Source organism: Oryzias melastigma, linkage group LG24, assembly GCF_002922805.2.
Source record: "Oryzias melastigma strain HK-1 linkage group LG24, ASM292280v2, whole genome shotgun sequence".
NCBI lineage: Eukaryota > Metazoa > Chordata > Actinopteri > Beloniformes > Adrianichthyidae > Oryzias > Oryzias melastigma.
Genome location: NC_050535.1, coordinates 1,130,123 through 1,143,711, shown reverse-complemented (window position 1 = coordinate 1,143,711; position 13,589 = coordinate 1,130,123). Strand labels below are relative to the sequence as shown.

Genomic DNA, 13,589 nt, shown 5'->3' with positions numbered 1-13,589 from the left:
TTTGTGATGTAGGAAATACGGTGGGCGTGGCCACGAGCTCCCTGCTTCGCCGCCCTCGGATGCTCTTGCAGACAAAAAGATCCATATTTTTGTTGCACTGCTATGAGGTTGGAGGGGCTGTAAGTTAGCTGGAAAAGATGGGTGATGGGAAGTGGGGATGGGGTTGCTGCACAACTCAGAGGGGAATTTCTGCAGAATCAATTTCCTAGAAAATGACACTTTTTTTTTAAATTTTGGCTAAAAAAATCTTAAATAAAAATCTACTAACGTTTTAAGTGGATCTTTAATCCTTGTATAACACATTCAGTTGATCTATTGGATTTTGATCCTTCAAAGGTAAAGTTTCAGGTCTTTTTTTCAGGATTGTCTCATGGAAATGTCACTTATTGCTCACTGACCACAAAACCGCCCGTTTTCTGGTGTTAATGTCAAGGTCGTTGACCTCCTGCGAGGGTCCCTGAGAGCTGCTGACAGGAAGCGACTGTGACACGTCCTCCCCGTCCATGAGTCATGCTGGGATTTCACACATGCTTTTCAGACAAAAACTGCTGGTAGGTGAGTCCGTCTGCGCGCTCGCCGGTGCGGCTCTTCCTCTCCAGGAACAGGGCCGTGGCGTCCCGCGGAGGGTCGGCGATGCTGCGGCTCCACGGGGCCTCTGTGATCCCCAGCAGCTCACGCACACAAGCAGAGATGACCTGCGGGAGGCACAGCGGGGGTCTTTCATCAAGCTGACTTCACACTATCTATTAGATTGAGAAGATCTGGGGGATGTCATGAAAATCAAGAAGGAAAGCAACACTCTCCCACAATAGATTTCATTTTTCTTGCAAAGCAAGAACGGATGTTTCAGTGGAGGAACCCACTAGAGACGTTTGCAGCAGAGGATCTGATGGTCTGCTATCTCTGCATAAATGGCAGGCCTGACGATTTCTGCTCATAGCTGTGGCAGCACGAACCCACATTCTGCAGGCATCTGCATCTCGCCCAAAGATGTGGCGTCAGTTCATGTGGAGGCACGTCGACAAGGCCGGACTCTATTTATTCAAGCTGCCAGAACACCTGGACGAGTCCGAGGCGACTTCCTGTCGGGGATTTTTCTGTCCCACTCTTGTTTGCAAGATGCTGTACAGCATATTTACCCAGAGCGCAGAGCAGAACGGTGTCATCTGCTGGCAGGAGGAAATGTGGGCAGGAATGCACGATTATTTATAAATCTCTAGTCACAAAGCAGGAATAATTTGAGGAGAAACCTGCAAACTTTTCGGAGAGATAAAAACTGCAGGGGCTAAATACCTGGTTAGTCTACAGTTTAAATTTGATTTTTTTTGCACTACTTTCTGAAGCATCTTTACAGAAAATTGCTCAGTTTTTTAAAAATATAATACGTTTTTGCATACAAATCTGAAAGATTTCTGTCTGGAATCAGTACCTGCATGTCTTTAAAATCCACAATTCCAAGTTTGGGCAAATTGCTGCAGTTTACAAAAATGAGCTTTCGTCCACTGATGTGATTCTCAGTGAAACAGGCCTGAAACAGAAAAAAACCTGTAAATTATCTTTTGTTTTTCTTGTTTCAAAGTTTTTGGCATTTTCCTGAAAACATTTGTACCTTGTATTGTGGAAATCCTAAAGACTCAATCCAGTTTGCAACAGCAACACAATCCCACTGCAGGAACTCCATGTTGTGTGAAAGCACGTTGTCATGGAAACGGTCACATGCCATTGAGGCACCCAAACCATTTAAAATCTATTAAATGTTCTTTTATAAAGTATGTTTTTTAAAATAAATATTATAACATTGATTGTATAATTTACATTTAAAACAAAAGCAAATAAATGTATTTATTAAATTATTTTTTTAAATAAAAATAAACATTTTTATCACAAATAAAAAAATTAGGACGATTGGACTTTTAAAATGATATTTGTTCAGAATAATCAACCTTTTTATTGTCATTTATTTCTGAAACCTTCAGTTTGACATTTATTTTTTTTAGCCAATCATCATCTTTTAATTTGGGGCGTCTGGCGTTTATTGTGTTTTAATTGGCTATTAAAAATACACATGTCCCGCCTCCGTGAGCTCGAACGGCGAATAGCGTCGCGTTGCTTCTTCACTGATCTAAAAGACATCCGGATGAGCTAAAGTCGCTGTTGTTTTCCCGCTTTTCCGCGTGTAGATCGGGAGCTCCGCCCCCTCCCGTCCTCCATACCTCGGAACTGTTTGCATCCGAAGTTCTCCGCTCTCCGGGGGTCTTGCGGGTCGCTTGAAGGGCTTCAGAGCCGGGAAACAAACCACCTGACGCGCCACAATGGCGGCTCTGCTCCTCCGCTCGCTTTTGAGCAAAAAGGTAAAATAAAATTCGCGCTCGTTTTTTTGCAGAATCGTCAGTTCTTTAGGGGACAACTCCTGTCGGCTAATACCCCGAGCTTTCGGCTAACAAAGTCATGCGCTCGGTCCACTCCCCCCACCATGCCAAACCTGCACCCCTAAGCCCGGGACCACAGATACCAGAACCGAGCCGTCCCGTGAGCTTTAAGAACCCACTCCAATGAACATGGGGGCTTTCTGAGCATGAAGGACATACATTAGAAAATGAACCTCCAATGTGGATTTCTAGTATTTTGTGTTCAAATGAAAGTAGAAGGGTTTTTTTTTGTTTGTTTGTTTTGGAAAAAATATTGGTTTTGTGACGTAGAAAATACTATGGGTGGAGCCACAAGCTCCATGCTCCGCCCCATTCGCATGCATATACTTGTAATATTTCGTAGTTACGTGAACGTTGTTGTTTGTGTTCGTAGACCCCCGTCCAGCTGGGTCGCATGTGCTACTCCTCCTCTTCCTCAGTGGTAAGACGACTCATTATGTCTTGCATATTTTATAATATTTCTGTTCTCCACAACATCAACGCATCTAAACTCTTCAGGTACACAAACAACAGGAATATTCTTCAATCAGACTATTGTCTGTATATGAGAGCTGGACTGAGTGACCCCGCCCTGTCCTGGCGTTCCAAACAGGAAGTGCCAAGCAGCCAGTCTATAGACTTCCTATTTTTCATCAAACATGTTATAAACTGACCAATCAGATGGCTCAATAAAAGTAGGCGGAGCCTACTGGCCCCCACGTCCAATGTTCAAAACTTTTGACAGATTTTGTGTTTTCTTCTTTTAAATGTTAGTGGTGTGGCTTTCCAACAAGCTCACTCCTGATTGGCTGAGACGGGTTGCCATACTAACTCAGACCGATTTGAACTAATTACTGCAACATCTGGCTCCAACATGGCGGCGTTCATATTGCCAAAAAATTGATTTAATTTTGTTGGAGCTGGAAGTAGAGCGTTTTCTGTGGCTGACGTCACACTCGCTCAGAGCGTGACGGTTCAAAATGCTAATTTAGAACATGCAGTTGTTTTTTTTTTTTTTACAGTTTTAAAAAAAATAATATTTAAGGAGCAATTTTGCCTAGATTTCACAATCCCCTTCTGACCGTAAATGGTATTGCAACTCCAGGTGCAACTGTTCCAGTTTTGTGAACCCTGCAGAAACATTAGCATCTAAACCGGTTTTTAAATCACTGTTTTTTTTTTACCTTTTTTGAGCCAAGGTGCATTTTTGCCTTTGATAAGAATCACAAGAAATTAAAATATAAAAACCAGTTGTCCCTATTACCGATATACAGTGTTCCTCTGCTCTATCGGGGTTCACCTCAACTTTTCACACATTTCTTTAGTGCAATTTTGCATCCTGTTTTTCCCGGTAGGTTATGTTCTATATCCTGATTGGCTGTTGACCTTGTCAATCAGTCTCCTCCGTACCGTGTCCGCTGTACAGAATGCGTTCAGTTTGCCAAATCTACAAAAATCTTTGATCCCGATCAGATCTTTGTTTCGGAGTTTAAACAACTGAGAAAAATGTAAAAATCTTTGCAGCTCACAGACACTTTATTCTATCATAACCTTATATATGCTATTTGTTGAAATATTTTTTTCTACTCGGTCACCTAATTTTATAATTTTTTAAAATAATTTTTCATACTGTCAGTTGTGCAATACCTTTTACTGCATAGTTTGTGACAAATACAATTAGAATGTTAAAATATTTTTGTTCGTTTCTGTCTAAGAAAAGTAGATAAAGTGTGCAGTGAGACGTTTTACGACCTTAAAACATGTAGAAATGTATGAAATAAAGATGACGCCTACACGGATTCCACCTGTCACAGGTTATTTTTAGAACTTTACTCCAGTGATTAACGAGGAAACTCTTTATACATTATTTTATTTCCTTTCTACCTTTCAGTGTGAAACTGAGTTTGTTTTGAATAAGACGGAACTGATATCCTGGAAATGTTTTACAGACTAATTAGGTGAAACTGACTTTCTCCTGAATAATTAATGGAAAAACGGTTTAAGATGAAGAACTTTGATGAAATAAAAGATGTTTTTAGCACTATAAAAAGTGACTTATTTTACAGTAAATTAAGCCCAAATTGGTTTTAACATGTTTTTTTTATGTGCTTCATTATTTGTGCTTCTGTTGTTGTTTCTAAGCCCACCACCAAACTCTTCATCGATGGAAAGTTCATCGAGTCCAACTCATCGGAGTGGCTGGACATTCACAACCCTGTGAGTATTTACGCTGCGGCGCAGGCATGTTCTGGTGAGAATTATGACTCCTCCCCCTTTGACGTTCCAAACAGGAAGTCCCCGCGGACGTCGTCCTCAGACGTCGTTAAATTTGTCAGAATAACCATTCTTGTTCTCAATAATCCTCATTTTTTTCACAGTATTTTCTCAAATTGCGACCAATCAGATGCCTCAATTAAAAGTAGGTGGAGCTTGATGGCCCACCTTCAAGTGATAGGGGTGTGGCTTTCCAGCTGGCTCACTTCCTATTGGTGAAAGTGGTTGCCATGGAAACCCAGTTGGACCAATGGCTGCCTAGCAGTGACGGCTCCAACATGGCGGCGTCTGTATCGTAAAAAATGGCGCCTGAATTGACGTCACTTGGTTGCAGTCAGTCCCTGGTTGAAGCTGAAGCGATTCTTTCTCCTGGCTCACGTCGGTCCGATCCCTCTCCCCAGGCCACTAACGAAGTGGTGGGACGCGTCCCCAAAGCCACGCAGGAGGAGATGCTGGCGGCCGTGGACTCCTGCTCCAGGAGCTTCCAGTCCTGGTCCGAGACCTCCATCCTCACCCGGCAGCAGGTCTTCTTACGCTACCAGCAGATCATCAAGGACAACATCGTAAGGACATCTCCTCGGCCCGTCTGTCCGGTAAACGGACCGCTCCTGGATTGATCCGCGCGCCTCTTCTCTTATTAATATTTCAGAAAGAACTGGCGAGAACGATCACTCTGGAGCAGGGCAAGACTCTGGCTGATGCAGAGGGAGATGTGTTTCGAGGACTGCGTGAGTCACTTCCTGTTGTTGATTCGGGAGATTCCTGATCTGATCCGGTTTGGATCCAAATGTCTTCATGGAGTTCTGCTGCAGTTTGTCGTCATTCCTTTAGTGAGAGCTTTGAAACGTTCCAAAATAATTACCGAGCTGTGGTCACTTCAGCAGGTTTTTATCTCCAAAACTCTTGAAAATGAAGCGAATCGTGCAGATAAAGTGTTCTCCTGCTCTCATGAGGACCGTCGTCTTCTTCTGCAGCAGATTCCACCTTAAGCAGCTCAGGTGACACACTGCAGCTCAATTTGAAAACAAATCCTGACGTTTATCTGTGAATTCAACATATAACACCGTTATAGGATTCTGTTTCAGTCATAGATGCTCTATGATTTTATGGAGAGTAAATGATTAAAGTTATTTTATTAAGTTGATTTATTCTGGAATAATATTCCTGCCTTTTTATTATTCATAATTATTTTAAGAAGTTACGTTTTAAAGTTTTAAAAATTGTCATTCTGCTAGCTATTTGGAGTTTTTGCCACTTACTAAGATTTTTTAGGCTATTTTGGAGTTTAGCTAATATCTCAGCTACATGCTAGCTGTTTTGGCTAACGTAAGTTTTCTTTGTGGCGTTTATCTAAAATTCTAGCCGTTCGACCTGCGACCTGAGGTGTGTTTTGGATTTTGTGCGATTGAGTTTGACTTCCCTAAGTTAGATGGATCAAAGTTCCCTCTTTTAAGCAGCACAGCAGACGCATTTACAATATTCATCCCAGTGATAGATGACGTCACCAACCCTGATAGGGGTTTTACTGCCCCTTGTGGCCCACTTAGCTTATTGCAGGCTTCTGTTCTTCAGGAAAACTACACCAGAACTTATGGAAGAACATAAATGTTTAGAGAATTGTTTTAGATCAACCTTTGAAGGTCCAGTTGACCTGAAGAACCTTCAAGTCAAGATGCTTTAATTTCTGGTTTGGATCTTATAGACTTTTACTATAAACAGATGATGAAATGTAAAGATATTTATGAAAAAAAAAACATGAAACTCATGATTGCTCCTTTAAGAAAGCCTTTCAGGCATAAAATGTCTCATCTTTACATTATTTATCAGTTTTTCATCCTCTTTGGTGGATGTGGAGGATTTTAAACTTTCCTCCGCTCAGATTTTGTTCTTGATGTCCACATTTATATTCAGGGAGGAGCTTTTTCTATCTCCTGGCAGGAGGTCTTTGTTGTTCCTCTTTGGGTATGAAGGAACCTTCTCTGGTCGTGGGTCAGTAAACTAGGAAGGACTGGGATTTTGGCAAAGATTGCCGGACAGAAAAGCATGTTTTTGGAACGTTGTGATCCTTCCACGTTGTCTGGAAGCCTGGAATGTTGGAGGTTGCTCCCAGACTTTGTGTTTTCTTTCAGCTGCTCAACATCCGATTTTAGAAAACTCCCCAGGACTCGTAAACCTGCGTGCACATCTGATAACGAACCGTGCATGACAGATCTGTATCTCAGCTTCCTTCCTATCGACTGATCGGATCGTTTTCCCTCCCGACCCTGTCAGAGGTGGTTGAGCACGCGTGCAGCATCACGTCGCTCATGCTGGGGGAGACCTTACCCTCCATCACCAAGGACATGGACACCTACACGTACCGCATGCCCATCGGCGTGTGCGCCGGCATCGCCCCCTTCAACTTCCCCGCCATGATCCCTCTGTGGATGTTCCCCATCGGGATGGTGTGCGGCAACACGTACCTGATGAAGCCGTCGGAGCGCGTCCCAGGATGCACCATGCTTCTGGCCAAGATGCTGCAGGACGCCGGCGCTCCAGATGGCACGCTCAACATCATCCACGGACAGCATGCAGGTGAGCGCACGCCGCCGCGGTCGTTCAGTGTGAAAAACAACCGACCTGTACCTTCAGTCCACAGCAGGTATTAAACCTCCATCATGATCTCAATCTGATCTCAATCTGACCATCTTTGATCTGTTAAAGTCCTTCAGGATGGATTCAGACTGGACACTTTTGGTTGAACCAGAGAAAATCCTCAACAAATTTTCAGTCTGAATCCACCAAAGTCATGTATCAAAGTCAAGGCCCGGGGGCCGGATCCGGCCCTCCGGGTAATTCTATCCGGCCCTCCAGATCATTTTATTGGTATTAATGACCCGATGTTATCTTGAGCTCATTTCTAACTTGTATAATTTTGACAAAATATATTTTTATGGAGAGTAAAATATTGAAAGTTATTTAAGGTTTAAGTTGATTTATTCTGGAATAATATTCCTGCTTTTTATTATTCAGAATTATGGTAAAAAGTTATGGTTTTTAAGTTTGAAAAATTGTTATTCTGGTAGCTTTTTGGACTATTTTGGTATTTATTATGCTGTTTTGGAGTTAAGCTAATATTTACATGCTAGCTGTTTTGGCTAATTTAGGCTTTTTTCTGATTTTTTTTAGGCTCTTTTAAATTTTAGCTATTTTTTCAGCTACTTGCTAGCTGTTTCAGCTGATATTTTAGCTGGCTATCGACTTCAGCATTTTCAGTTTTTAGCTTCAGTTTATTCAGCTATCAGCTTTAGCATTTTTATCTTTCAATTCAGCATCTTCAGCGGTTAAATTCATCTTCCAGCATTCACACTAGCATTATCACAGGTAATGATATATATCTAGCTCATAATTATGTTAAAAAGTTACGGTTTTAAGTTTTAAAATGTAGTTATAGAGTGTTCAATAAATGTTTATCCTGTCCGGCCTGTGACCTCAGGTGAGTTTTGGATTTTGGCCCCTTGTGTGGTTGAGTTTGACCCCCTGGTTTAGGGTGTAGTCATACTTGGTTGAACCAGAGATAATCTGGAACTAATTTTCCATCTGAATACGCCCAAGTCTGGTTCATGAGATGAGTCTTTGTTTTTTTTCTTTCAGCGATGGTTACCTTCTAGCCAGCAGGAGCTGCATCTGAATGACGGGTTTTTAGCTGCTCTTCTGTCTGTTTGTAACCAAGTTTGATAGCTTAATGTCCAAGGAGAGAAGAATAAAAACAATAATAATGTCTTGTTGGGGTGTGTCAAAATATCGCGATATTATCGATATCGTGAGCCATGTATCGCGTATCGCATCGTATCGTGAGGAACCCAGTGATTCCAAGCCCTAATGTCGTGATGCAATTAAGAAGAACTTCTCCTTCGTGTTTGTTTGGGACGGTACTTCTTCTTTTGCATTTCTGACAGCAGCAAATACTGACACACAAACATACAGCGCCCCCTAGCGTCTGTTAGAGGGAAAATAACGAGTATATGAGCCTATTTATGTCTGTAAAAGTCATAAGTAAGTTGCACCCCTGGCGAGTCTATGAAAAAAAATATCTGACTTATAGTCTTGAAAATACGGAATGTCTTCAACACTGATCAGGGTTCCTTTTTAGCCGCCGTCTCCTCAGTCTTGCATCATGTCTCCACTGTACCAAACAGCAGAAAAATGTGTTGAGCCTCATGTTGATACAGATAGAATTTGAGTCTGTGAACTATCCGGACAAGGATCGCAAAGCATTGAACTTCTACTATTCTGCCAACGGAAGGTTTGGGACTCGATCTGGACCTATGGACTTCTGCAGTCTGAATCCAAAATCGTGTTTTCTTTCTAGGACATAGTGTAGCGACAGTAGTTTGTTAGAAGTTCACCTCTGAGTTGTGGGCGGGACTTCTGGCGCCCCCCTCTCCCTCATTACTGCTGAGAGCTCTTTGTTTACATGCTACAAGAACATACAATGGTGTTTGGAACATGTTCTTTTGCCATTTTCTGATGATGGACATAAAGAGGTAAAATGAACAATAAAATTACATTTCTGAGTATTTCTTTATTCAAAAAATGCTGTCTGAAAAAGATTGTATTTTTGATGTAGAAAATACACTGGGCGGGGCTAAAAGCTCCATGCTCCGCCCCATTCCGATGCAGACAAATAGATCCATGAAGCTCTTTGGGCTGGAATCTGGATCAGAACTGGACGGCTGGATAGAAACGATATTGATCGCCATTTTTGTCGCACCGCTAATGTTAGCTTGGGGTTGCAAGCTAGCTTTTGAACACCTTAAGCAGATGGATGATGGGAAGGGGGCGGGCTTAGTCCTCACCAGTGGTCCTGCCCATACCTCAGAGGGGAATTATTAATGAACTCCTGCTGCTCTGCAGAAACTATGTCCTAGGAAGCAACATCCTCATGATTAAAAGACAACTGGAAACCCAAACGGTTGAAGCTTTTTTATCTTTTTGCAGCCGTGAACTTCATCTGCGACCATCCAGCCATCAAAGCCATCAGCTTCGTGGGCTCCAACCAAGCAGGAGAGTACATCTACGAGCGCGGCTCCAAGAACGGGAAGCGGGTCCAGTCCAACATGGTACCTCCTCTTTGCTCTGGAGCTCGTTCTCCTCCGAACCCACCTGTTGACGCTCGGATCGTGTGTCTAGGGAGCCAAGAACCACGGTGTGGTGATGCCCGACGCTAACAAAGAGAACACCATCAACCAGCTGGTGGGGGCCGCCTTCGGAGCAGCCGGCCAGCGCTGCATGGCGCTCTCCACCGCCATCTTTGTAGGGGAGAGCCGTGATTGGCTCCCGGAGTTGGTGGAACGCTCCAAATTGCTGCGCGTGAATGCAGGTAGGTGGTCGTGTTCTGGAACAAAAGGTTCTCACCTGAGAACACCTTAAAGGGGGTCATCCTCCGCCGCAGGGGATCAGCCCGGCGCAGATGTGGGTCCGCTCATCTCTCCTGAAGCCAAAGGGAGGGTGGAGCATCTGATTCAGACCGGCGTGGACGAGGGCGCCAAGCTGCTGCTGGACGGGAGAAGCGTTCAAGTGAAAGGCTACGAGAACGGGAACTTCGTGGGACCCACCATCCTGACCAACGTCTCGGTGAGCTGCCGAGCGGGAAACCCCGGCTGAAGGTGCCGGGACCCCCTCCCTGAAGGCGATCTCTTCCCTTCCAGCCGGAGATGACCTGCTACAAGGAGGAGATCTTCGGGCCGGTGCTGATCGTGCTGGAGGTCGACACGCTGGATGAAGCCATCGCCCTGATCAACCGAAACCCTTACGGCAACGGCACCGCCATCTTCACCACCAACGGAGCCACGGCGCGCAAATACACCCACGGGGTGGATGTGGGGCAGGTGAGGTTCTTCAAACAACAGAAGAGTTAAAAACTAAACCATGACTCCTTTTAAACTTCTTCTGCTCCGGAACAGCTCTGGATCTCTCTGTAGCTCCTATGTATGGAGGAAATAAGTGTTTGATCTCTTCATGATTTCCTAGATTTGTTTGTTCTTCAAACTTACATAGTTCAGCCTCCAGTCCATCGATGGGTTGATTTCAGGGTGAAAAGCCAGAGAAAAACAGGAAGCGTGACCTGATTTCAAAATAAGATTCTGTGGTACTTTCAAAATAAAACATTCTAAAATTTTATTTTATATTTCAAGATCCACTCCAATAAAAATCGTCTTTTTTGTGTTTTTAACATCCATATAAAATAATTTACGACCAAAACTGAATAGGTCTTAATCTTTCAGATTGAGTTGGATCAGAAAACTGGATGCTTGAAAAAGCTCAGACTGTTGAAGCAGCTACTGAATTACCGCTCACGCTCAGGTGAGCAAGACATGATTGTTCACGTATGCGACTCCCGCTGTACGACTGGATTGATCCAATATTGCTCGTCGCTATTTATGCTCTGCTAATGTTAGCTTGAGGCTATAAGCTTGCACAAAAAGAGCCCTCAGCAACGGGGAGGGGGGCGGGGCTGGTCTATGTCAACAGTACCGCCCACAACTAGAGGTTGGGGAGATGGATTGATTATTTGATGCCTTGATTACAATCCGTAAATTATTCTGAATTGTTTTATGAATTTGGAATAATCAAAAATTAATATTTTAAGTAAAACTATTAAGCGGAACTAAAGGCGGATCTTTTCCTACTGACACTTTGGAGGAGCGCATAAACATGGCTGACTTTGCAGATCTAATCGGCCCCATTTTGGCTTTTTTAGTGTCAACGATCAATTGGATAAATGTTACTCAGTGCGTAAGTTTTATAGCAAAGGACTATTTAAGGTTGTTGAGTTCAGAGAAAATGTTTATGAAATAAAATATTTATTTTACCAGAATTTAACCCTCCTAAGAACAGGTAAACAAATGTATTGATCTTGAATTAACTTAAAAATCCACTTTGGTGGAGAACAGTAAGTAATATTGGTCTAGTGTCTTGTGGTAGAGAAAAAAAACACAGATTCAAGATGGATTATAAACGTTTCATAATTGAATCGTGAGGCGCCTCAAGATTCTCACTTCTACCCACAACCCAGAATCGTATTTCTGAGGAACTGCCAACAACTCCTAAAAAAAAAAAATACAGATTCTTGGAAAGGGACGTCCACATGTGGAGGGATCCTCTCCCAGAACGGACAGACGATGTTCCAGCTTTGTTAAAGAAGAATCATCTTATCTAACTACAACCACAAGTTTGAAGAGTGAAGCAGATGGACTTCATCCAAAGGGATCTGGGACAGGTGGGGGCGCGAGTCGAGCCAGAGGCGAGGTCCACTGCTAAGAACAGGAGCACGATCCACCTGGAGTCTGAAATCAATCGAGGGACAACACATGAATCACACTGCACCAAACATTGAATTTTTTCTTTGTTAAATTCCATATTTAAGTCTTTACAAACACAAGTCAAACGGATTGATCTGTGCAGATCGGCGTGAACGTCCCCATCCCGGTTCCTCTCCCCATGTTCTCCTTCACGGGTTCCAGAGGCTCCTTCAGAGGAGACACCAACTTCTACGGCAAACAGGTAAAACCCAAAAAAACAACCAATCAGGAGGAGCGTCGGCTAATCCGCTCCGACCTTCTGTCGTCTCCAACAGGGCATTCAGTTCTACACCCAGATCAAGACCGTAACGTCGCAGTGGAAGGCCGAGGACGCCACTGTGAGCAGCCCGGCCGTTACCATGCCAACCATGGGACGCTAAGCTAAAAATGGCTCCTTATGTAAGCCTTAAAAACACAGGCTGAAGAGGGAGGAAGGGTGTTCGTAGGAGACTGTTTGAATCTTTCATAGTAGCAGAAACATGGAGGGATCAGTCTGTCCTGAAGAACTTTTCTGAGTTTCTGATATGATAATCCGTTAGGTGGTGTTGCATCCGTTTTTCACTTCATCAGGTCTTCCACAGGCTTCTGCTGAAGTTCAGGAATGTTCCTCAGAACATTGACGCCTTTTTTTACTCCATTAAAATAATGGCCGCGGAGTTATCTATGCTCACTGATCTGTCGATGCTCCACCATCTGTGCTCACTGATCTGTCGATGCTCCACCTTTTGGTTGGGGAAACGGGTTTCAAGGAGTCCCTAGAGTCCTGGGGAGTGTTTTAGTTGGTGTTTTGGTAAGAAAAGTGCGTTTCTGTCCGTTTCCTTGTCCGGTCTGACGCTGTGAAGCGTCTTCCTCTGACGTCCTGTGAGGTGATGCTGTGAAGCTTTTTCTCCGGCTGCTCGCCATTCAATAAAGATATCACAAATTGAGTGAACTGAAGTGTGACCGGCGTCGGACTCGTTCTTTTGGACTTTTAGGAATTTTCCATTAAGATAAGGACTTTGGTCCAATTAAAACCTAATGAACTTTCAGTGAACTCCAATCAAAGGTTGAAATCTTGGCTGGAATCCTGTTTGGAATGTTCCTGCAGGAACCTTTGCCTCCAGGCTTTTTATTTAGAAATAATCAGTTTGAAACACTTCTTTAGAAACAAAATTATTATTTTTTTTGACAAATCTTCATGAAATAGCATAGCTGTTTGATTTATTGAAGCTCAAACTTCAGCATTTTAGTAGAAAATACTCTTATTTTTGATTGGCAGATGTGTGGACCTTGCTTTGTCCCGCCCATTTTTGAAATGTGAAGTGGGCGGAGTTAACTACTAGCTGTAGGAGCGTTCCCAGACATTTATGGGCGGAGTAACTCAATACAAAAGTAATGTATTTTAGTTGCATTACTTCCATTTTGATACATAGGAGCATCATTTTTGATACTATTATCCTTTTTTATACTTGTCACATGATGTAATACAACAATAGACTTGATAAAAATGGCACCAAATCTAAATTCTGTGTTTGTCAGACACTTTGCTTTTATTTTTTTAAATTAGATTTAGTTAACAAGTAAC

General features: G+C 43.0%; 2 protein-coding genes across 2 annotated transcripts; one reads left to right on the top strand and one right to left on the bottom strand.

Moving 5' to 3' along the window:
* Positions 1 to 264: 264 nt before the first annotated feature.
* On the bottom strand, positions 265 to 1,777 carry LOC112157996 (sterile alpha motif domain-containing protein 15). The gene is made up of 3 exons (XM_024291145.2): positions 1,610 to 1,777; positions 1,430 to 1,528; positions 265 to 695 (listed from the first exon to the last, which is right to left on the bottom strand). The coding sequence occupies exons 1-3, from the start codon at positions 1,721 to 1,723 to the stop codon at positions 522 to 524; spliced, it is 387 nt and encodes a 128-aa protein (XP_024146913.1). The 5' UTR covers positions 1,724 to 1,777; the 3' UTR covers positions 265 to 521.
* A 347-nt stretch (positions 1,778 to 2,124) lies between these two features.
* LOC112157997 (methylmalonate-semialdehyde dehydrogenase [acylating], mitochondrial) lies at positions 2,125 to 12,967 on the top strand. The gene is made up of 12 exons (XM_024291146.1): positions 2,125 to 2,351; positions 2,803 to 2,850; positions 4,551 to 4,625; positions 5,084 to 5,245; positions 5,332 to 5,410; positions 6,954 to 7,256; positions 9,663 to 9,784; positions 9,855 to 10,044; positions 10,117 to 10,298; positions 10,373 to 10,552; positions 12,129 to 12,227; positions 12,301 to 12,967. The coding sequence occupies exons 1-12, from the start codon at positions 2,313 to 2,315 to the stop codon at positions 12,403 to 12,405; spliced, it is 1,584 nt and encodes a 527-aa protein (XP_024146914.1). The 5' UTR covers positions 2,125 to 2,312; the 3' UTR covers positions 12,406 to 12,967.
* Positions 12,968 to 13,589: the final 622 nt, after the last annotated feature.